General features: G+C 41.5%; 1 protein-coding gene across 3 annotated transcripts in view; it reads left to right on the top strand.

The window, feature by feature from the left end:
- Nucleotides 1–10337: 10337 nt before the first annotated feature.
- LOC147431656 (cytochrome P450 724B1-like) overlaps nt 10338–22860 on the top strand; it is a 30891-nt gene continuing 18368 nt past the window's right edge. The window contains exons 1-3 of one of the 3 annotated variants that reach the window (XM_086494174.1): nt 10338–10731; nt 10838–11159; nt 11228–11380. In XM_086494174.1, the coding sequence (XP_086350300.1) occupies nt 10454–10731; nt 10838–11159; nt 11228–11380 (753 nt within the window). In that variant the 5' untranslated portion in view covers nt 10338–10453. The remainder of the gene's footprint in view (nt 10732–10837; nt 11160–11227; nt 11381–22860) is intronic. The other 2 variants (XM_086494175.1, XM_086494173.1) reach the window with 2 other exon arrangements.

Below are 22860 nucleotides of genomic sequence, written 5' to 3' on the forward strand. Positions count from 1 at the left end.
AGCTATGCAACATGATAGATTCTTGCAAGCAGTGTTTGTAGAAGGTTTTCCGCAGCTTAGGGGTTGAGAGTCTATATGAAGCAGTTTTAACCGTGTTAATAGGGAGTAGACTGGGTATAAATAGTCAAAAAATGCTCTAAAATTGTAAATTTTAGAGAGTATTAGTACTTTTGGTGTATGGAAAGGAGTTGTGCATTGTAGATACATCAACAAAGTGAAGTCTATTATGGTTGCAAAAGGGAAGGCGCCAAAAGGTTCTCGAGGGCTTGGGGGAGGGAGGGAGAGAGAGAGAGAGGGGGGGGGGGGGGGGGGGGGGGACACATTGCCTAATCAAGGGAGACACACATGGGCCATTGCTACTTGTTGATACACTAGATTACGAGCTTCTTCTGTGAGCCGACGCCCTTCCAAGCGGGTATGGCATTTCCTAGGGGAAAATCGTCGGGTTTCAAAGGCAGTTTAGTGAGGTGAGCGATAAGTTACCTGGAGGAGGCAACTCCAAAGGGAGGACTGAAGCAAGTCCCGCAGTACCTGGGCCTCAGAACAGAGGTACTTGGTCGCTGTCACGCCCACCTAAATGGGTCTCTCAAGGGAAAAGTCATCGCCCTAAGAGTGTAGATAATTCTGGCCTCCCGAGTCCAGAGGAAACTAGTGACAAAAGCGTCTGCCTTCGGTTTCTCGGGGCATAGTCCTGGTCATTCTTCTTGTTCACTTTTTACGGTGGACAAGGGGAGCGGCCGGGCTTGCCTCGCCCGAATCCGAAAACAAAAAATTACGAGCTTCTTCTCTCATCAAAACTATGCAAGGGTAGAGGGGGAGGGTTACGTGTGGAGAATCCAAGAGTTTAGGAAACTTTTCATGTCAATAAATAACTTATAGAATATTTTGACATGATAGAAAAAGTCTCAAATTATTTCAAAGATTTGTAGCATCCGATAAAATTGGAATGATACAAAGATGACTCACATAAGTTGCTCTCTCTCTCTCTCTCTCTCTCTCTCTCTCTCTACTCCTCCTCCCTATAGATATTCACTTTTGTTGAAGACTTGTTTTGTAACTTTTAATGTCTCTTTAGATTGTTCCTACACCCTTGAACATTTTGTTCTCTCTTTCTCTCTCCTCCTAAGTCATTTGTTGGGCACTAAAAATTTGTCCTCCCTCTCTCTCTCTCTCTCTCTCTCTCTCTCTCTCTCTTTGATTTTTGATTGGTACCCTTGCCTACCAAAGTTTAAAGAATTTATAGATTTTTAAGATAGCCCACATGCTCTCTTAAAAATAAAAAGAACAAAATCCAAGATTGGTAAAAGGTCCATCAACTGGGCAATGAGGGTTGGTCTTTGTCGGGCATTTAATCCATTTTCTACAGGTGAAAAACTTTAGTTACACTTTTAAAAATACAATAATGCCACAAATAATATCTTGAAAATTTGAAGGGTGCTTGAGCTCAACAGTAAAATCTTTTTCTCCCTCTCCCTCTCTCTCTCTCTCTCTCTCTCTCTCTCTCTCTCTTATGTATGTGCACGTGTATGCACACACATGCAATGTGATGGTCTCTCTCTCTCTCTCTCTCTCTCTCTCTCTCTCTCTCTCTCTCATGGTCAATAACGTGGATAATGACCCCTACATTTGCATGTCATGCATATCCTTAAAGTGAGACAGCCCAAGTCGACATTAGGCAAGCTTTTTCTTTTTCTCATCTCTTTAAAGAAATACACAATTCCAAAAAAATATCAATATTGGTCTTGGAAAAAGCCCCTTAAAAATACATTAATGCCAAAAAAATAATATCTTGAAAATTTGAAGGGCGCATAAGCTCAACCGTAAAATCTTTCTTCCTCTCTCTCAAGTGTGGTAGATTGGTTATGCCATTTTTCTCTTGAATAACATGTCTTGAGTTCAACTCCTCGTCGGCTAGATCTTTAAGGTCTCTTGGGATAGTTTCCTACGACGTTAAAACTCTCTTCTTCTCGGGTGTGTGGGTGTGTGTGTGTGTGTGTGCTAATAAAAAGAGGAAAATGGTATAACCTTTCTATCACCCAAGTGTGGTAGATTGGTTATGCCATTTTTCTCTTGAATAACATGTCTTGAGTTCAACTCCTCGTCGGCTAGATCTTTAAGGTCTCTTGGGATAGTTTCCTACAACGTTAAAACACTCTTCTTCTCGGGTGTGTGGGTGTGTGTGTGCTAATAAAAAAGAAAATGGTATAACCTTTCTATCACCCAAGTGTGGTAGATTGGTTATGCCATTTTTCTCTTGAATAACATGTCTTGAGTTGAACTCCTCGTCGGCTAGATCTTTAAGGTCTCTTAGGATAGTTTCCTACGACGTTAAAATTCTCTTCTTCTTCTTCTTCTTCTTCTTCTTCTTCTGTGTGTATGTGTGTGTGTGTGTGTGTGAATAACTTGGATAACGACCCTTGCATTTGCATGTCATGCATGTCCTCAAAGCGAGACAGTCTCAAGTTATGCGAGCTTTTTTCTTTTTCTCAAGCTATTTAAAGAAATACATACTTCCAAATTTTTTTTAAAATATCAATATTGGTCTTGGAAAAAGCTCCTTGGAAAAGATAAAGCCAAATATATCTTCAAAAATTACATTTTCATTAAATAGCAAAATTTTCACTAAAATTCCTCCTTTTATATTATATCTTCAAAAAGTAAATGCGCATAAAGTAACAAAACCTAAACTAAAGTTATCCCTTTTTTGTTATCTGCAATCAAACCAAAAGATTCATTTTATGTAGAATAGAAAGTCTTTTGACTTCTATACATATATAATGGAGCTTAAATTTTTTGAGGATGGAGAAGGCCTCCACGTGTCAAGTGTAGACGAGAGAGCAGTTTTTGAATTTGATTCCATCATCATTCCACGAGTCGGCGACCTCTGGAATCTGTGCTTGAACTTCCTTACCTGCAGCAGCTACTCCTGCGCGTGTCCGTGCTATGTGTAAAAGAGAGAGAGAGAGAGAGCGCATCTACTGTTGCTGCGCTGCAGGCAAGGTGGTGCAAGTATTCACGCGGCACTTTCATCTTCCCCGATGCACAGCCGTTTCCCTACACGTCATTCGATGTGTGTGTGTGTGTGTGTGTGTGTGTGTGTGTGTGTGTGTGAGAGAGAGAGAGAGAGAGAGAGAGAGAGAGAGAGAGAGAGAGAGAGAGAATGTGTGGGACTGTCTGTGTGTCACAGTGTGTGTATGCGAACCTCCAGACACACAGACAGTCCCACACGTTGTCGAGAAATTTGCGGTCTTGCTAGGAAAGCACCGGGCTTATGGCTGTGAGAGTTTGTGAGAGAACTCGACAAAAACTATATGAAGGAGTTAAACCATAGATGCCATGAAGACTAGGGTTTGGAAAGAAGTACAATCAAAGAAGCCCACCCATTCTCTCTTGCACTCACACGCACAAAGAAAGAACACAAAAGAAAATGTCAAAATAACACAAAGATGAAAACATCAAGGCTATGGTCATATCGTATCATGGGTAATATGAAAGGGTTAACAGATGAGTTAATGGCATTCAATCTTGGCTGCCCAAATAGGCTACGAATTGTTCTTTGGAATTGTAGTTTTGTGCTTACCATAATATATATGTTTTGTCTAGTGATTGGGATTAATTGTGTGTACAAATCCTCTTGGTTCATAGCAAGATAACTACGCTTACGTCAAAAGAAAAGTTATAGTCTATGAGAGGAAGTATGATGGGATCCGGTGATAGAAGTATTTCATTGAGCCTTTCTGGGCCAAAGAGAAACACTATATGTTATTGAAAGTGTATTTTACGGCTAATCCATACGTTAATTCTAATAGATTGTACAGAGTGAAAGCGATAGAAATTATCATCATGTGGGTTATTCAGTATGTGAGAAATGTAGATATGAGAGAAGTGAAGAGATGAGAAGTTTCCCTCCCAAGCCCTATTCTTGCCCGTAAGCAATAAGGATACTGCGGGGAGAGATGTACCTGTAGCAAAGAGAACCTAGAGAGGATGAATTACTAAGAATGAGAGAGATAGGTTTGGTTAAGGAGATGAGATTAGATACATATATATATGTTGGATTAGAGATGAAAATGAAAACAACAAGAAATCAAGAAAACATCAATGTAGAACACATCTTACTTGAAACCCTTCGGCACCATTATTGATGGGAGAGAGAAGAAGAGGGGAGAATTCAACGTTGATTGATACGCCAAGTACAACACCTTCTTTGATTAGAGTTGATCCTCCAAGGATGGTGTACAAGAATGGCTAGTTTTCCTCTAGGAGAAAGTGTAGGCTTGGGCTTATGTTAATGGGGCTAAGTACAATTAGGCATTACTACTCACTCCCTCAAGAATTCCTCTCATCAATGGCTTGAATGCTTGAGTTCCTTCCAAGGAAGAAGAGGTCCCCTTTTATAGGTGAAGGGAACCCACAAGGGTTTACACAAGAAGAGAGGAGCCAGTGTGAACAGGAATTGGAAAAGTTGGAAATGAGCTGTCCCTGCATGATGTGGGCAGACTGGGGTCCAGTATTTTGATCATATCTCCTCAACCATAGCTCCAAATAAAAAAGTAAAAATATGGGCAGAAACTTCAGCTCATTAGCTACGATATTCATTTTAAAATCATTTTCCAATTCGGATTGGAACCTTGTGTAAAAAATTCATCAAAATAGGGTCCATTTCTGGCAGCAAAAGTCTTCATGTGGTCCCCTTAGCGTAGACTTTCATTTGATTCCAAAGGACACCTCATGCCATATGAAAGCATGACATTGCTCCTTGACAAAATTTTGTAATCATGCTTGCAATAATGTATTAAAATAAGTGTATCTTTGAAATCATGCCACCTAGTGTCCCACTAGGATTTGATTCCCTCTTAGTAGCTATTTAAAAAGAAATATAAGAAAAATATGAAAAATACATAGAATATATATAGATTGGAAATTACTCTAGATATAGGATCTAGATAGGGTGTGAGATAATAATGAGATGGTAGAAAGAAAGAATCAATGCTTTTTGCCCCAAGTTAAAGAGGTGGAGCTATTGACACTTTTCCCATAGTATTTTTTGATGGTAAAGTAAGAATACATTACCCTTGAGATAAATAATAAGATGAGATAGAAAGCTTATTTTTATACTTACATATGCATATGTACATTATAGGAAATATAATTATGTATCTAAAAAGTTACAAGATAACTCTTGTAGCATGTGTTCCCACTATGTACATGTCACAGCACGACAACGTGCATGTCCGTTTGTGTCTGTGTTTGTGTCTGTGTGTGTTTGAACTGCGTCATTATTAAGTGTTTTAAGCGAGCTTGACAGGAGTCAAGTCTGCAGAGCTGTCCGTCGGCGTGTCCATTGTGTCAAAGAGAGAAGCGACTGGCCACTGCACACACACACACACACAAACACACACACAGAGAATCCACTTGGTTACTCATTAATCATTATCCACCGCACCCTGACAGTGTGAGAAAGAGAGTATTCGACTCTTCGAAGGCTGTGTGTGTGAGTGTGTATGAGAGAGAGAGAGAGAGAGAGAGAGAGAGAGAGAGAGAGAGAGAGAGAGAGAGACTTCTGACTCTGGATCTATTATATTATAGGGAAAATTACCAAAATATCCCTCTAATTTGTTGAAATTTCCAAAATACCCCTCAAATTTGAAAATTTCTCAAAATATCCCCCATATTTTGTCATAATTTCCCAAAATGCCCTTCAAATTTTCCAAAATTCCCAAAATACCTCTGGTTGTGAGATTAAATATCTCCAAAGCTTCAAAAAATGATGGAGCTCTCATCTGTACTATATATAATGGAGCTTAAAAATTTAGAGGAAGAAGAAGGTCTCCACTTGTTGGCTCTCACAAATTTGCACCTTCGAATGGAATAGGAACTTGCACTGAGTTATTTTGGATACAGACTTTTCACATGGCATACAGGCTACAGCATTCGCCCACACGTGTGTGTGTGTGTGTGTGTGTGTGTGTGTGTGTGAGAGAGAGAGAGAGAGAGAGAGAGAGAGAGAGAGAGAGACCCACAACGAGACTGGCGCCTCTGTGTGTGTGAGAAAAGACATGCGTTGCAGACATGCACCAACTACCTGCAATTTGAGAGAGAGAGAGAGAGAGAGAGAGAGAGAGAGAGAGAGAGAGAGAGAGAGAGAGAGAGAGAGAGAGAGAGAGTATGTCTGAGAGAGGGAGCCAGGTGCGAAAACAAAGCACCGAGCATTGGACAGGGAGAGCCAAAAAATTTGGGCACTGCTATTGGATAGACACGCATGCAAGGCTAGAAGCCGTTAGTAGAGTAGTAGGTAAGTCCAGCTAGCAGGATCGGACAGACACAGTGCTCGATTTTTTTATTTTTTTTAAACAAAAACTTGGCAAATCTACATATGAGAAATAGTAGAGATAAATTGACTAAATTTGAAGGTTTTTACACTAAATCACACAAAAGGGCAATACAAGGACCGAGCTGGGTTGTATGACCCTCCAAGTGGTGGCAGCCGGTCTGACTATGAAGACTGCTATTGAGAACAAGGGACAACCAAGGCTTAATTGGTGTCAAGACACTTAGAATGAGGTAGCTTCTTACTTAGTTGCACCTTTAGCAAGAGCAACAACTAGCTCACAAATTTGCTTCTTTATTGAGCAATGTTTACTATTTGATAAGTTATATATGAATATTATGTTTCTAGGGTCATGTTTTGAGTGGCATAAGGAACAATCCCAACAGACCTCACAATACTTGAACTCAAGACATGATACTGTAGAGAGAGAGAGAGAGAGAGAGAGAGAGAGAGAGAGAGAGAGAGAGGTATAATCCCAAGAGATCTCACAAGTCTTGAACTCAAGACCTGATACTAAAGAAAATCAATATCATGTGTCTTGCTCTCCTTGCACTGTGAGAATTTATGACATGCGACCAAAACATGCACCAATAGACATCAAGAGGTACCAGTGTTCCTTGCGGGCAAGCACATACCACACACACACACACACACACACACAGTCCATGCTCTACAAAATGGGGATTTGGGAAAGCAAAGCTAATTGAGAGAGAGAGAGAGAGCATGGTCACCACAAAATCCTAAGAGACATCAAAGATCTATATGATGAGTCTTGAACTCAAAGATCGCATTCCAAATGTTGAAGCGGATGTCATAGCAACTCCACTCTTCATCGAAGCTTTATTGGTTGTACTGATAGGGGCTATAGACCCTTATCTCCTCGGACCATGTTGACTTATGAAGTTGACCTCTCTTTGTAGGTTATGTGATGATGTGTACCACTACTATCGATCTTGCATACCAAAAGGAGGATGAGATGCAAGAAATCAGGAGAGAAAAGGAAAGACTCCAAAGCCAATTGTATTTTAAATATTGAAACCAATATCAAAGCCAAAGATATGAATTTGGGTCAATGGATGGGGTCTTGAGAGAGAGAGAGAGAGAGAGAGAGAGAGAGAGAGAGGGGAAGCAGGGTCACTCTTTATCAATGGTGTCCCTATGGTGCACATGAGTGCATCAAATGATTCATAGGTCCTTACTTGCTGTGAAGGTGTTACTATAAGTCGTTCGATGGATAGACTTGCTAAGCTATAAGATAAATATTTTAATACACAATAATGGAGCATGGTGTTACATACTTAAGGCACAAAACAATTATCGAAGACCATGCCTTTATGGCCGTAGCAAGACAACAATGGAGCTTTGATTTTATGACTGGTGTTACATTCTTAAGCACCAAAAAAAGCATTGAAGACCCTGTCTTTATGGCCGCAACAATGCGCGGGTTACATACTAGTTACATTTGAAAAGGTTTGTCATTTTTTATATTATGCAAATGATGTCTTTTTTTACAATCTTACCTTTCACTTTTGTATTTTAGATTAGATATTTTGTAAGGTTTTTTTGAAGTGAACCGAGGAGGAGTGACACATGGAGGCCCTCTTCTTCCTTGAAAATTTTAAGCTGCTTCATATATAGTATAGATGTGTGTATAGAATTTATTAGAACTATGCAAAGTGAAGCTTCACTTTAGCATTCTAAAACAATAGAATGCAAAAAGAACATTTGTGTGTATGTATGTAAAATTTACTAAAATTTATGCAAAGTGAAGGTTCACTTTAACCTTCTAAAACAATAGAATTCAAGAAAAGTAAAGACATGTCATGATATGAAATGAAAGGTAAGTCTCCATCATACACAGTGAAAACAATAGAATTCAAGAAAAGTAAAGACATGTAGGATGTAGGATGTGAAATAAAAGGTAATGGAAACACAGTGAAAACAATAGAATTCAAGAAAAGTAAAGACATGTAGGATGTAGGATGTGAAATAAAAGGTAAGTTTCCATGTGTCATGTAGGGATTTAGGATGTGAAATGAAAGGAGTCTCCCTAATTCAACACAACACCAAGGGTTTCTTTCAAAAAGCCAAAAAGAGGTTGAGTATACTATTTCCTTTTGAAGGCAACTTTACTTTTCCTTTTGACAACCAATTGAAGGGTGGTTCCACTTTTTCTTTGAAGGCCAATGGCCAAGGGACATAAGAATTTAAGATTATGTACATTAGTAAAATTTTATCGGTTTACTTCAAAGCAAACTTGGAGTCTATCTAGGATTTTGAAACTTTAGCCCGTTAAAATATGTTACAACCCAATTTTTATCGAACATGGATCTCGAATAGCCCCAGAATGGAAGGGCACTTGTGTGTGTGTGTATGAGAGAGAGAGAGAGAGAGAGAGAGAGAGAGAGAGAGAGAGGGTCTCAAAGAGGGTGCCTTTTTTCTTTTGTTGGTCGAAATAATGGGCACACTAAAAACTCTTTAGGTAAAGCTTTGAACCTATCAAGGATTTTACAATGTAAGCTCGTCAGAAATATAATAAACCTCGGTTTTTTGCAAACACTATTGAATAACCCCAAAATGGAAGGGGATAATAGATGTAGAAAAGTTGGACTCTTAGTATATCAAGGATCACTCTCCCCACCTCGGGGACATGCTTTGTAAAGAGAGGAGAGGTACACCTGTCAAAAATTTATTACATCTCACATGGGGCACCGACATGTGTGTGTGTGTGTGTGTGTGTGTGTGTGTGTGAGAGAGAGAGAGAGAGAGAGAGAGAGAGAGAGAGAGAGAGAGTTTTCCCAACAACCTGTCAGCCAATCAAAAGAAATCACATATTGTTTCAAGAAAAAGAGAGTCAATTCTATGATAAAAAATGCTTCATCTACTTATACTAGCAGTGGTGGCCATGAAACTGCGACCACACATCTACTTATACTAGTAGTGGTGGCCATGGAACTGCAACTCTGGTCGCTTCTTCTTCCATTATCGGCATTATCATTATCTTTTTCTTCACCATTATCAGGGTCGGCTCTTCTGATTGTAGCTACATGCATCCGCTTTGCCCACTTTGCGGGGATTTTGTGTTGCTGCTTGTTGAATTCACGTCACTTGCTTTGCGAGCACAAGTTGCCCCCGGTAGCCTGGGCTTGCCTCTGCTTGGTGAGACGCTACTGTTGCTCTTCTGAGAGCTCCCATCGATACGCTACTTTCATTCTTCTCTTCTCGTATGCAAAGGTTGTCTCTCTCTCTCTCTCTCTCTCTCTCTCTCTCTCTCTCACACACACACACACACACACACACACACACACACACACACACAATTACCCTAGATGTTGACATAAATTCCAATTGTTTGACTAGTTACTCTTAAAATACAGCCTAAACAAGAAAATGGTCGTTTTCAAGCAACGGCTTCATGTGCGAGAACTTTCAACACAAGTGTCGAGGGTTGCATTGAACGATGTGCTTGCCACATCACAAAATCTCACTATAGTTCCAGCTTTTAGCAACCATGATGCATCATGTACGAGGTCTCTCAACAAAAATGTGGCGCCAAGGTTGACTTTTTACAAGCATTTTACCCGGTGCTGGCCTGGCCTATATCTCACATGGGCATGGGAGGAGATGGGATCTACGGTGGGATGATTGCGGACCGTAGATCTTGGGCTTCCGTGGACAATGTAAACTCGGGTACTCGAGTTTACTTTGCCCCTCCCTCCCCGCCCCCGGGATTGAACCCACAACCTAAGGTTTGAGGGTCATGTGGCCTATCCACCACGTTCGCGCACGTCACTGTGGAATGTACACGTTTTCATGGAGTTTTGACGTGTAAAAATATCGGAGCGAGCAAAAGTAAACTCAGGTATTTTTGTAAATTCGAGTTTACAAAAATACTCGAGTTTACTTTTGCGACAAGATCTAAACGGGCGCCTAATGTCGGGGCCCAAAAGTGATGGGAGCATTTGATCCCATCTCACATGACCGTGTTAGATATAGGTGAGGGCCAAGGTTGGAGTTTGAGAAGATTGTTCAAAATAAAAAAGTGAAATCCTTGGATTGAGAAGTGCAAGGAAATCAACCCTGCCCCCCACGGAAGGAGCGCAAGGAAGCGAGCGGGTGGCCATGGAACTGCAACTGTGGTCGCTGCTTCTTCCATTATCGGCATTATCATCATCTTCTTCTTCACCATTATCGGGGGCGTCTCTTCTAATTGCGGCTACCTGCATCTGCTTTGTGGGGATTCTGTGCTGCTGCTTGCTGCACTCGCGTCACTTGCTTTGCAAGCACAAGCTGCCTCCCGGTAGCCTGGGCTTGCCTCTGCTTGGCGAGACGCTGCAGTTTGCTCTTCTCAGATCTCCCATCGGCACGCCGCTTCCGTTCTTCTCTTCTCGTATGCAGAGGTTGTCTCTCTCTCTCTCTCTCTCTCTCTCTCTCTCTCTCACACACACACACACACACACAGTCTCCCTCTCTGTCTCTCATGTCACATATCATATGTACGATCAGATTTGGCAGCGTGTTCAAGACGCATGTGCTGGGACGGCCGACAGTGGTGTCGATGGATCCTGAGCTAACCAAGTTTCTACTGAGCAACGACGGAAAGCTAGTGCAGGGCTACTTCCCGGTGGTGTTCAGGAGGATCCTGGGGCCAGTCCTCACCCTGCAAGGGGACAGCCATCGTGCGCTGCGCGAGCTGACCAATCTCATTGCCAGCTCTAGCGCGGTGCAAAAGCTGCATGTGGAAACAGTTCAAGAGCATTTCTTGACTTGTCTCGAGTCCTGGCGAAATCAAGCTGATGTGCTCGATGCCCAGCGCGATTGCAAGGAGGTACTTTTGCTCGATTGCGATTGTAGTCCGGGGTTCGATTACGTTTAAACCTTGTGTTGTCTATGCAGTGGGTTTTTAGCTACTCCATAAAGATTTCTCTTGGTCTGGCCGCCGATGACCCAACCGCCGAGTTGCTCATGCGGGATTTCTTCACGTTATCGTCCGGTTACTCGTCAGTTCCTATCAATCTACCAGGCACCCGATTCAACAAGGTTCTCAAGGTAAAAGAAATTAATTAGCTGGTTTTTCTCTTAGGTCATACTCCTCACATGGAGACTCATGTGACATGCTTTGTCTCACGCAACTCCACCCTTACTTGCTATTGTTTTTGTCTCTTTATCTACTTACTCACCTCTGGCGGCCTCTCTCTCTCTCTCTCTCTCTCTCTCTCTCTCTCTCTCTCTCTCTATATATATATATATATATACACACACACACACACACACACACACACACACACACACACACATACTAAGCTCGCTATATTGTACAATACAGCAGAGTAGTTGACTATGTCGGCATAAAGAAAGAAAGCATTAAAAGTAAACAACACTTCTCATAGCATATATGATTTGGTTTGAATCAAGTGTGTGTGTTTGTGATGATTATTTGTGATCACATTTTGGTGCAACCGCGGTACCTCCGGTGGTGCTATGTACATATGCTGAGTGAGACTCCGGCAAAGGAGCCACCAAGGCAACAAAAAAAAAAGAGAACTTTCCCAAAAGCTATTAGTAAAACACAATAAATTCTTTCATATCCCTCAATTATTTCAATTATAGTCCTTCAATAAGAGACAACCAAAATAGAATGACAAAGACCCAAAAAAACATGTGGAATATCGTGGCCACGGTCCAATTTTGTGTCATCTACTGTATATAATTTTAGTAACCATCCGTCACAACCAAAATTGAGGACACAGCATTTAAAGGTCTATGTTGTCCCATCTCTCTCTCAGAAACATGTCCTAGCCCTGTTTGCTCGTCCCAATATATATTGAACTATAGATCGATTTTCCATTATCATTGATAGCTTCTGTTGAGAAAATACACAGACAAATATAACAATAACATGATCTAATACAATGTCTGGTTACAAAATAAACTGAAGTAAATTAAAAGGTAAAATTTGATGTCGAGACGCTGGCCCTGGGCAGAGCAGGCATCGGAGGTGACCTTGGGAGTGGTGTAGGCGGGCAGGAGGTTGAGGAGGGCAGAGAAAGCCACGGCGCAGGTGGAGGGAGCTCTTGCATCGATGCACCGCATCATCGACATCACCAATAGCCCTTGGCCACCGCCCATTACCTCTTCAGTTTATTTTATAACCAGACATTGTATTGGGTTATAATCAAAACAATAGGAAAAAATAACATGAATTTTTTTTGTATCAAACCTTATATATTTGTTAGTTGTAAAACCTCTTTGTACACAATGTTTTGAGCGTAAACCATTGGTGGATCTGGGGATTCACTTATATTCGATCTTTGAGCATCATCAAGAACTATTTTGATGGTAGATGAAGATCTCACACGGGACATTGCAACATATAGCCGACCATGAGTGAAAACTGGTGTAGCTAGATACAAACCCAAAACTTCGAGTGTTTGACCTTGTGCCTTGTTGATTGTCATTCCAAATGCAAGTCTCACAGGAAATTGTCTATGCTTCATTTCAAAAGGTAGTCCATAAGAAGCCCCTATAATAAAGTCTATTCTGGGTATGAATACCCTTTCTCCACCATGTGACCCGGTGATTACTTCTACATCGATAATCATGTGGTGAAACTGCTTACATATCAACCTTGTACCATTGCACAAACCTTGTCAAGGATCCAAGTTGCGAAGAAGCATAATTGGGGCATTCTCTTTGAATTGAAAAGAGTGTTGTGGAAAACCTCCCCCAAGCTCAAGAGAATTCAAAAATTCAGTTGTATAAAGAATACTGCTGCAATCAGATGGACATATTGAGTTTGCACTCACATATTCCTTGAATATTCCTCTCATTTTACCCATGGCCAAGTCTTTAATGGCATCAACCTCCTTATTGCAAGGAGCAAGTATACCTCTATCCTTAAAAAACCTCTTGTAATCTTGAATGTGTTGCATATCTCCATATATACAATCAATGAGCCCTTCAAGACTATTTCCTAGAAGAAGCATGTTATTTGGCAATGGGACATGGTCATTCAAATCTCCATGACCATCACCAATGCGAAGTATACAATTTGCAAATTCTCTTGCAAGTGCATTATTTGAGCCTTGAAACACACGAATATTGTCTGTTAGCCGCAAAACCTTTATATATTTCCATATGTGTGAGTGACACAAAGCTACACTCACAATATCTGCACGACTTCCTTTGCGGACAACAGGCAAGATTTGTCTACAATCGCCCCCAAACAAAAACACTTTTCCTCCAAACAATACATTATTTTGCATCACATCCCTTAACGTTCGATCTAGTGCCTCATAAGCATATTGATGGGTCATGGGAGCTTCATCCCTAATGATCAAGGCAGCTCTCTTCAAAAGTTCAGCAAGCTGACTGTTCACTTTGATACTACATGTTGATTCTGATGAATGCAACTCTAATGGTATTTTAAACCTTGAGTGAGCGGTCCTTCCATTGCTAAGAAGTAAAGCTGCAATGTCGGATGATGCACATGCCAAAGAAACCTTTTGTTGACCACGGATGCGAGAAAGCAAGGCATTATAAAGATACGTTTTTCCAGTTCCACCCGGTCCATCTACAAAATAAATACTACCTTCTGCCTTTTCAACTGTCTCCATGACTTCATTATATGCAATGTGTTGCTCTTGATTCAAAGAACTCTCCATTTTATATGCCAAATCATTTTGTTCATGTGCATTGAATATTGTCTCCTCACTTAGCAATCCATCACTACGCTGGAATAAACGTGCTTGATCTATGCTAGGCATTCCAGAAAAGTCAGCAAGTCGTTTGTCATATTGTTGAAGCATATAATTTAGGGTAGATAATGCTTGGTTCTTTTCTATTTCATGACGAACATGCTCATCAAGCGTATGTGTGCGCAAAGCATAAAAAAAGTCCTCAGAAAGATCATTGGAGAAATTATTCCATAGAGTACCTGGACATAAAGGCTCACAAAACACCAAAATGATCACAAATAATTGTCGCAATTGTGGTCCCAATCGTTGCAAGGATGCCTCCTGCACACACATTGACCATTCAACATCATTTTGTAGTAGGCCCCTAGCATTGCAAGCTTCCTTAAAGGTAGGGTAAGTGAGCCCACTAAAATTTCGAAGGTTCTCAAAGTTCCGTGAACCCTTGCACTCGTTAAGCAGCAGTCGAAGGTAATAAACCTCCCCAGCTGTAGAAACAATGTTGTACATTCTTCCGATGGTGTTGCCCTTTTGTCTGTGAGTCCATACTTTTTTGCGTGCACTCCAAACCCATTGAAGTGTGTGTAGAGCAAATTATTTGCTTCTGGATACCTTTGATTTGCCACAAACCACTTTGTCAATGTTGTCTTTCTATTTGCATCATTATTGACTACTCCCGCCAAATCTGTAGCATCTTCAAAAGCTACCATATTTTGTAAAGGAAGATGAATTTGTAGCCGCATTATATCGGGCTTCTCATCATGTAGGTCAAATCCATATATCCTCTAAATTGCCTCAGATGCTGATACATAACGTGCCTCTAGATAGCTCTTAATTTCATCAAGAACACCTTCACCATCTTGCAGCAAGACTGTGGCTCTATCATGGCCCTTATACACATATTTGTAAAGATATTTTACAGCTCTGATAGTTGAGCATATCTCAACATTGATGTGAGCTTTATATCTCAATGAAAGAAGTGGATTATATGGCACAACCCATCGATTATCCAGATTCATTTGTTTTGATAGCACATAATTTTCGTCATCTCATCGCATGTATGTTAGATATCCATCACCATCAATGCAAGTTTCTGCACAAAACTTGCGTGGATATTTAAATCTACACCTCCCTTCTACCATGCATGGTGCATTTTGATTCAAGACACCACATGGACCGTGAATGCTACAATGTGTTATAACATTGTGCAAATCAGGGAACCTGTCTTTGTCTGGTAGCTTAGCACAAACCATTTTATCATAGTGTGAAACATCAGTGGGCTTGTACTGAGATGCAAGTATCAATAAAATATGAGCATGAGGAAGTCCTCTTTTTTGGAATTCTATCACATTGACATGCCCAATGAAATCTCCAAAAATAGAACCCTGTATAAGAAAATGCATCAAGTCTTTAAACTTATGATAAAAGACTCGTGCTGTCAAATCAGGACGATCAGAAGCACTTTTCCTTGGCAATAAGGCATCATCAATCTCTTTCCAGCGTGGATTGCATGTGAAAGTTATAAATATGTCTGGCTTCCCATGCTTGCGCAGGATTTCCATGGCATCTTGATAGAGCTGATACATATGTCGTGGGCCACCCATAAAAGATGAAGGCAAAACAATCCTTTGTCCAACACTAATACCTCTCACTCCTTCCACCACATCCCTAGCTGCCATCATGTCTACAAGGCCTTGATAAGCTTCAACAGGAAGTTCCTTTTGATGGTTTCTCAACCATAGTAGCCTAGACTCTTCCATTGTAGTATAAGCATCAACAATGTATTGCTGCAATAACCTACCCCCTCATAAAAGACACTCTGTGGTGTCACTCCTTACTTGTATCCTAAATGTATAATACTGCTTTTGAGTCATAAAGTGTGTTCTCCTTTCAGTATTCCCACCGGCATCATCATCGGAGTTAGCATTATTATTGATATAGAGAAGAGGTATGTACGGGTGCCAACCATCTTCTCCTCTTGGAAACAACAAAACATATAGTAAAGGCATATAGGAGCGATGCAAGGAAGAAATATTTTTAAGGCCTCCTGTACGATATTGTATCAGGATGCCCCACATTTATTTCATCTCCATGCCCAGGTGTGATTGCTTCAACTTTGGAACCATGGGGTGCTAGGTACTGCCAACCATTTGAACGTGCTTCAGTAATCACCATCTGGACCTCAGGTACTCTTGAATCTTGCATCATTATAGCGGCATGACGAAAGGCATTTGCATATGGGTTCTCACGATGCATCATCGTTTGCAAACTTTACAAAACATCTCTATCCACATTTGGTACATGGCGTACTCAATTATTCAACTCATTCTCTGTGTCAAAAAAGTACAATTTTACAAAGCGAGGGATTTGATCTGTTGTTTCCCCTGGAGTGATAGGCCCAATATTATGGTACACAGATCTATGAACTTTAAAAGTGTATATACTTCTCCCTCGAGCGAATTGCTCATCTACATGGGCCCCCAATGATGCAAAAGCTAATGCATTATTATATGCCCTTATGTTTTTGAGAAATATTTTACTTATAGGAGTAGTCCCCTGCATCAATTCTTTAAGCTCCATCGGTGGATCACTTAAAGCAAGCAAAGACACTTTACCTGATGAGCAAAAATACTTTCCCACAAATGTTTGTATCAACCTCGCTTCTACCTTCCAAGAAAAAGCACCACAGATAGAACATCTAAATTCCAAGATGCCCAAGATTTGTAGTACACATTTACCATGGTAAAGAGGAATCATGGAGCTATGCTTTAAGACCAAGGTATCTGGATACACTGTACGAAAAGAAAAGCTATATTTCTCAACTTTGGAGAAGTCACCCTTTCTAAGAGCATTGTGAGGATTTGTGTGGACATTATGCAAGGTTCTATGAGTTTCAGTATCGTAGAGATTATTTTCGGAGTTAGCAGCAGAGCTGGTCCTTGCTCATTGATAGAAACCCTTGATGAATAGGGGTCATTCGAAATATCAACCCTTGATGAAGAGGGGGCATTGATATAGACCATTGATGAAGAGGGGTCATTTGAAATCAACCCCATGCAGAGATCTTCGAGCCCTAGACCGTGCAACTTCCTGTCTTGCTTTTCCAGTAGCATCACATAATCTGCTATGTCTTGCATGTCTAGGAGTAAAAAAAAGTGGTCGAGAAGACACTATCTGTTTCTGTTTCAAATAGAGGTTGAACTATTCTCATAAAAGTAAAATTAACACATAGGTACTTTATATAGATCACATTACATTACAAATGAATAACGTACATCATCATCATAGTTTAGAAAGAAATTAAAAACAATTGTTCTTAACATCAAAACATCATAAGTATCATATCTTAGCACTCAATAAGAGCTTACATATTGGGTGCATTACTTGGTGCACCTGTGTTACCATATACATGTGGTAGTGATGTGTGTGAACACACTAGGACCGCCGGGGCATTTTTTCCCTCTTTAGGAGGTTTTTTCCCCCGTGCATTGTATATACGCCCATCACTCTAGGGCTATCTATCTTTCCATTGCACACTAAGTAACACACTCTCTATTGTGTACCTTGAGATTCCTTCGTCTTCTCCAAGCTGTGTGTGTTTCTCTGCAACCCTAATTCCAACAATTGGTACCAGAGCAGGTCACGTCCTCCCGGGCTTAGTCGCCAGCTGCTCCAGCACACGCCTGCTCACTTTCTCCGATTTCAGTGAGCTTTGGCGAGCGTTCGCAGGTCGACAAATATTTTGGGCAAGCTCAGAGAGCTTGGTCTGCTCAGAATTTTGATTTGGGCTCATTTCGGCCTCCGTTTCCACTACGGGCAGTACTGCACAGGCTATTTCGTCATTTTGCACAGATTTTCTGTCAGTGCCGTTTTCTGCATAACAGGTGCCTTATAGTCTTCTACGGTTTGTGCTATATAGCACAAGTTGTTCCCGCTCCATTTCTCCTATTTCCGGGCAGTTTTCACATCAGGTGCATCATTTACCATGGCTGACAACAACAACACAGATGTGTTCAAGATGTTTGCTGTTGAGGACAGGTTGGATGGGGACAGCTACCCTATGTGGGCTTATATGATGCAACATGTTCTTGTGTCAAAAGGTGTCTGGAACATTGTGCAGGGCATTGATGTACGTCCTGGTTCTGAAGATGTAGGCGATGTTGAGGATGTTGCAGGTCTTGCTGCAAGGATTGCAGCTGTTAGAGTTGTTTTGCCTACGGCAGAACAAGCTCGTTGGGATGTTAAGGATGCGCAGGCTCATGCATTGATTGCGTTGTCTGTGAAGCGCACAATTATTCCTCACATCCGTTCAGCAAAATCTGCAAAACAGGCTTGGGATATTCTAGCAGGTCTTTATGCAAGCCGCAATGAGGCTAAAATTGCTTTGCTGCGTAAAGAGCTAGAGTCGAAGATTATGCATGAGGAAGATGATATGGACACTTTCCTTGCTAGTGTCAAGGATGTCAATGAGCAACTCATTTCTGCAGGTGAAGTCATTTCGGACAGTTCCCTTGTGCAGACTGTTCTTGATGCCTTACCAGATTCCTACCAAACTTTTGCTAGTACTTGGAGACTCATGACCCAAGGAAATCCTGAAGTTGTCAAGTTTGATGCATTATGCACATTGCTGTTGCAAGAGTCACTTTCTAGAAAAAACAGGACTAGGCAGCGTGCAGTTGAACAGGCTTTTATTGCTTCTCAAAGAAAGGGTGGTAACAGTAATGCAGCCACTTCTTATGGTTCTGCTGCGAGTGGCAAAAATTCTGTTGCTAATGCTTCTGCTGGCAGCACTTCGTCTGGCAATTCTGGTGATAAGGGCAAAAAGAAGATGCGTTGCCATTATTGTAAAGCCAATGATCACTTGATCAAGTCGTGTCCTAAGTTGAAGGCCAAAGAGGCTAAGAAGAAAGAGGGTGGTTCCACTGCAAATGCTGGTTCCACTACAAATGCAGCCATTGTTGAGTCTTCTGTGAAAGGAGATTGTGATGCTGATGTTGATGCAGAATGGGCTTTTAGCGCAGAGTGCACTTACAATCCTGCTGTCCATGATGCATGTTTGTCAGTTGCTGCAGATTCACATGTGTGGTATTTCGACAGTGGTGCTACAAAGCACATTACCTCACATCGTGAATTGTTTACCTCTCTCGAGTCTGTCCCTCATGGGAATTCAGTCACTTGTGCCAACAACGCCTCTTATCCAGTTCAGGGAGTTGGAAAGATTGTGCTCACTGCTGCTAATGGCAGTTCCTTCACACTTGTTGATGCACTTTATGTACCTGGGATCAAGAAGAATCTCTTGTCTGTATCCGCACTTGCTAGACTTGGACTTGTAGTCAAATTTGTGGATGACAGATGTACAGTTCATGATCTCAGTTTTGGTGATGAAATTGTTGCATCTGGGCTTTTATGCCGTGGGCTGTATAAGCTCACTTTGTATGACAAGTGTGGACAAAATTTTGCAAATGTTGTTGCAGATTCAAGGGCTATTTCAGATGCAAAACTTTGGCATGCACGTTTTGGTCATCTGAATTTTGCCAGTTTGCTGCGTTTGCAGAAATCTGATATGGTTGCTTCTTTGCCGCCTCTTGAAGCACCTGTCAAACATGTTTGTGAAGGCTGTATTCTGGGTAAAATGCAGCGTTCTAAGTTTCCAAAGGATGGTTCAGTTAGGGCCAGATGCAGGTTGCAGCTTGTGCATAGTGATGTTTGTGGGCCCATGCAAACTCCGTCCTTGGGCAATTACCTGTACTTCGTGACTTTCATTGATGATTACTCCAGGCATGCATGGGTATTTCCGCTTAAAGCGAAGTCCGAAGTTTTTATGTGCTTCAAACAATTTTTGGCTATGGCTGAAAATGTCTCAAAATGTACTATGGGCACCCTCCGTTCCGATCGAGGGGGGGAGTATATGTCTCATGAATTTAATGCATTTCTGGCTAGTCGTGGGATAAAACACCAATGTACAGTGCCTTATACACCTCAGCAAAATGGTGTTGCTGAGAGGAAAAACAGGTCACTAACGGAAATGGCACGATGTATGGTCAAAAGTCAAGCTTTGCCGCATTCTTTTTGGCTTGAGGCCATCATGTGTGCCACTTATGTACTTAACAGGTGTCCTACGAAAGCTTTGCAGTCTATTACTCCATATGAAGCATGGCATGATAGAAAGCCTTCTATTGAGCACATGCGTGTTTTTGGCTGTTTGGCATATGCTTTGGTGCCACAAGTGCAGCGCAGAAAATTGGATGATAAGGCTGTCAAATGTATTTTTGTTGGTTATAGTGCTGAAAGCAAAGGTTACAGGTTGTATCATCCGCAAACAAAACATATTCTGGTTTCACGGGATGTAGTGTTTGTGGAAGATTCTGTTCAGCCCTTGCTGTCATGTACTAGAGACAGTAATGTAAGCTCACAGGACATTTATGACACTTTGTTGCCTCTTTTCAGTGGTGGAAATACGAATGTAAGTTCCAATGAGGCAAATGTACAGCCTATGGGGGTTTCTGAAAATGTTTTAGAACAGCCTATTACTGATGCAGATGTACATGATGTACTTGATGAGGAAAGGGCTGAAAATGAGCAGGCTAGAGGTATGCCAAAATGGCTGGTGCACACATTGCGTGACAGTAAATTGGATGCACCTTTATCTAGTCGTACTCGTTCAGGCTCTCGCCATGCATCTTATGCATCAGATTGTTATGCTTTGGCTGTGTCTAGTTTACATGATGTTGAGGAGCCTCTCTCTTTTGATGAAGCACAGAATTCAGAAAATTGGATTGCTGCCATGAAATCAGAATATGATGCACTTATAGAGAATGACACATGGACTTTATGTGATTTGCCTCCTGGCAAAAAGGCCATTGGTACGAAGTGGGTTTACAAGTTGAAACGCAAGCCGGATGGTGAGATCGATCGCCATAAGGCTCGACTTGTTGCAAAGGGTTATGCACAACAAAAAGGCATAGATTATGAAGAGACTTTTGCTCCCACTTGTCGTATGACTACTGTGCATTTTCTATGTGGATTGGCAGCTCATTTTGGTTGGGATGTACATCAATCAGACATTGTTACTGCTTTCTTGAATGGTGACATATTTGAGGAAGTTTATGTAACGCAGCCTCGCGGTTTTGTCATAAAAGGACAAGAGGACAAAGTGTGCAAATGTAAGAAGGCTTTGTATGGGTTGAAGCAATCTCCTCGTGCTTGGTATGAGAAAGCTGACACTCATTTGGTTAAACGAGGCTTTCGTAACAGTCCAACAGAAAGCACATTGTATGTAAAGCGTGAGGATGATGTATTTCTCATTATGGTTCTTTATGTTGATGATTTACTGATCACTGGACCAAATGAGAGACATATTGCTGAATTTAAGGCTGATTTGAATGCTACTTTCAAGATGAAAGATTTGGGGCTGTTGCATCATTACTTGGGTATACAGTTTAAGCAGTGTGATGGTGGTATTGCCTTGTGTCAGAAAAGTTACATAGAGACATTGCTATGTAAGTTTGGACTTGAGGATTGCAAACCTATTGCCACTCCCATGGAAACAGGTTTGAAGTTGAGTCTACATGATGCTGGCGATCCTGCTGATGTCACTCTTTACCAAACTGCTGTTGGCTGCCTCATTTATGTATGCAACACGAGGCCAGATATTCAGTTTGCAGTCTCGCAGGTCAGCAGATTTATGCATAGCCCAGGGTCTAAGCATTGGCAGGCTGTCAAGAGGATTTTCCGCTACCTTAGTGGCACTTTACATCTTGGCTTGTTTTATCCCAAGGGGGATCATTGCCGCCAGACTTACATGCTTTTTTCGGACTCAGATTGGGCTGGTTGTTTTGACACGCGAGTGTCCACAAGTGGTTTTTGTTTCATGCTTGGCAGTTCATGTATATCATGGTTGAGCAAGAAGCAACCTACTGTGGCCACTTCGAGTTGTGAGGCTGAGTACAGGGCAGTCTTCACAGCTACGGTTGAGTGTGTATGGCTCAGACGCCTTATGGCTGACTTGGGTGTTGGACAGGACACTGCCAACACTATCTACACTGACAGTCAGAGCGCATTGGCAGTTGCGAGGAACCCAGTTTTTCATGCTCGCACAAAGCACATTGAGGTGCATTACCACTATGTCAGGGAGAGGCTCTCAGCAGGAGAGATCAGCTTGGCTTATGTGCCAACACAGGACAACCTTGCAGATCTTTTCACTAAGGCATTGTCTCGTGAGAAGCTTGAAGCTTTCCGCAAAGCTTTGGGCTTACTCCCCTTTGTGGACTGATCCTGTCCTCAGGGCATGGCACTTAGCTTTACTCATGTGGCAGCTCTCGTTCACCGCATCACTCCAGGGGGGATTTGTTACCATATACATGTGGTAGTGATGTGTGTGAACACACTAGGACCGCCGGGGCATTTTTTCCCTCTTTAGGAGGTTTTTTCCCCCGTGCATTGTATATACGCCCATCACTTTAGGGCTATCTATCTTTCCATTGCACACTAAGTAACACACTCTCTATTGTGTGCCTTGAGATTCCTTCGTCTTCTCCAAGCTGTGTGTGTTTCTCTGCAACCCTAATTCCAACAACCTGGACCACTTGGCATAACTATACGACTAATCCTTTTGTCAATAGCATTCAAATGACTAATAGATACTTTTAAGGATTGAACTTCATTCCCTAGTTTGGTTACTTGCTCTTTCAAGGCTTCAACTTGCTCCTTGTGCTCTTTAAAGAGTAAAGAGAGTTTCTCCATGACCTCATACTGAAAGGTTTCAGTAAACCTATAGAGCTCATGTTGATTGAGCTCCAAACGTCTCATTGTTGAGATGAACTCTTCTCGAAAAGT

The sequence above is a fragment of the Adiantum capillus-veneris genome, chromosome 21 (assembly GCF_014529385.1).
Source record: "Adiantum capillus-veneris isolate H3 chromosome 21, ASM1452938v2, whole genome shotgun sequence".
Lineage (NCBI taxonomy): Eukaryota > Viridiplantae > Streptophyta > Polypodiopsida > Polypodiales > Pteridaceae > Adiantum > Adiantum capillus-veneris.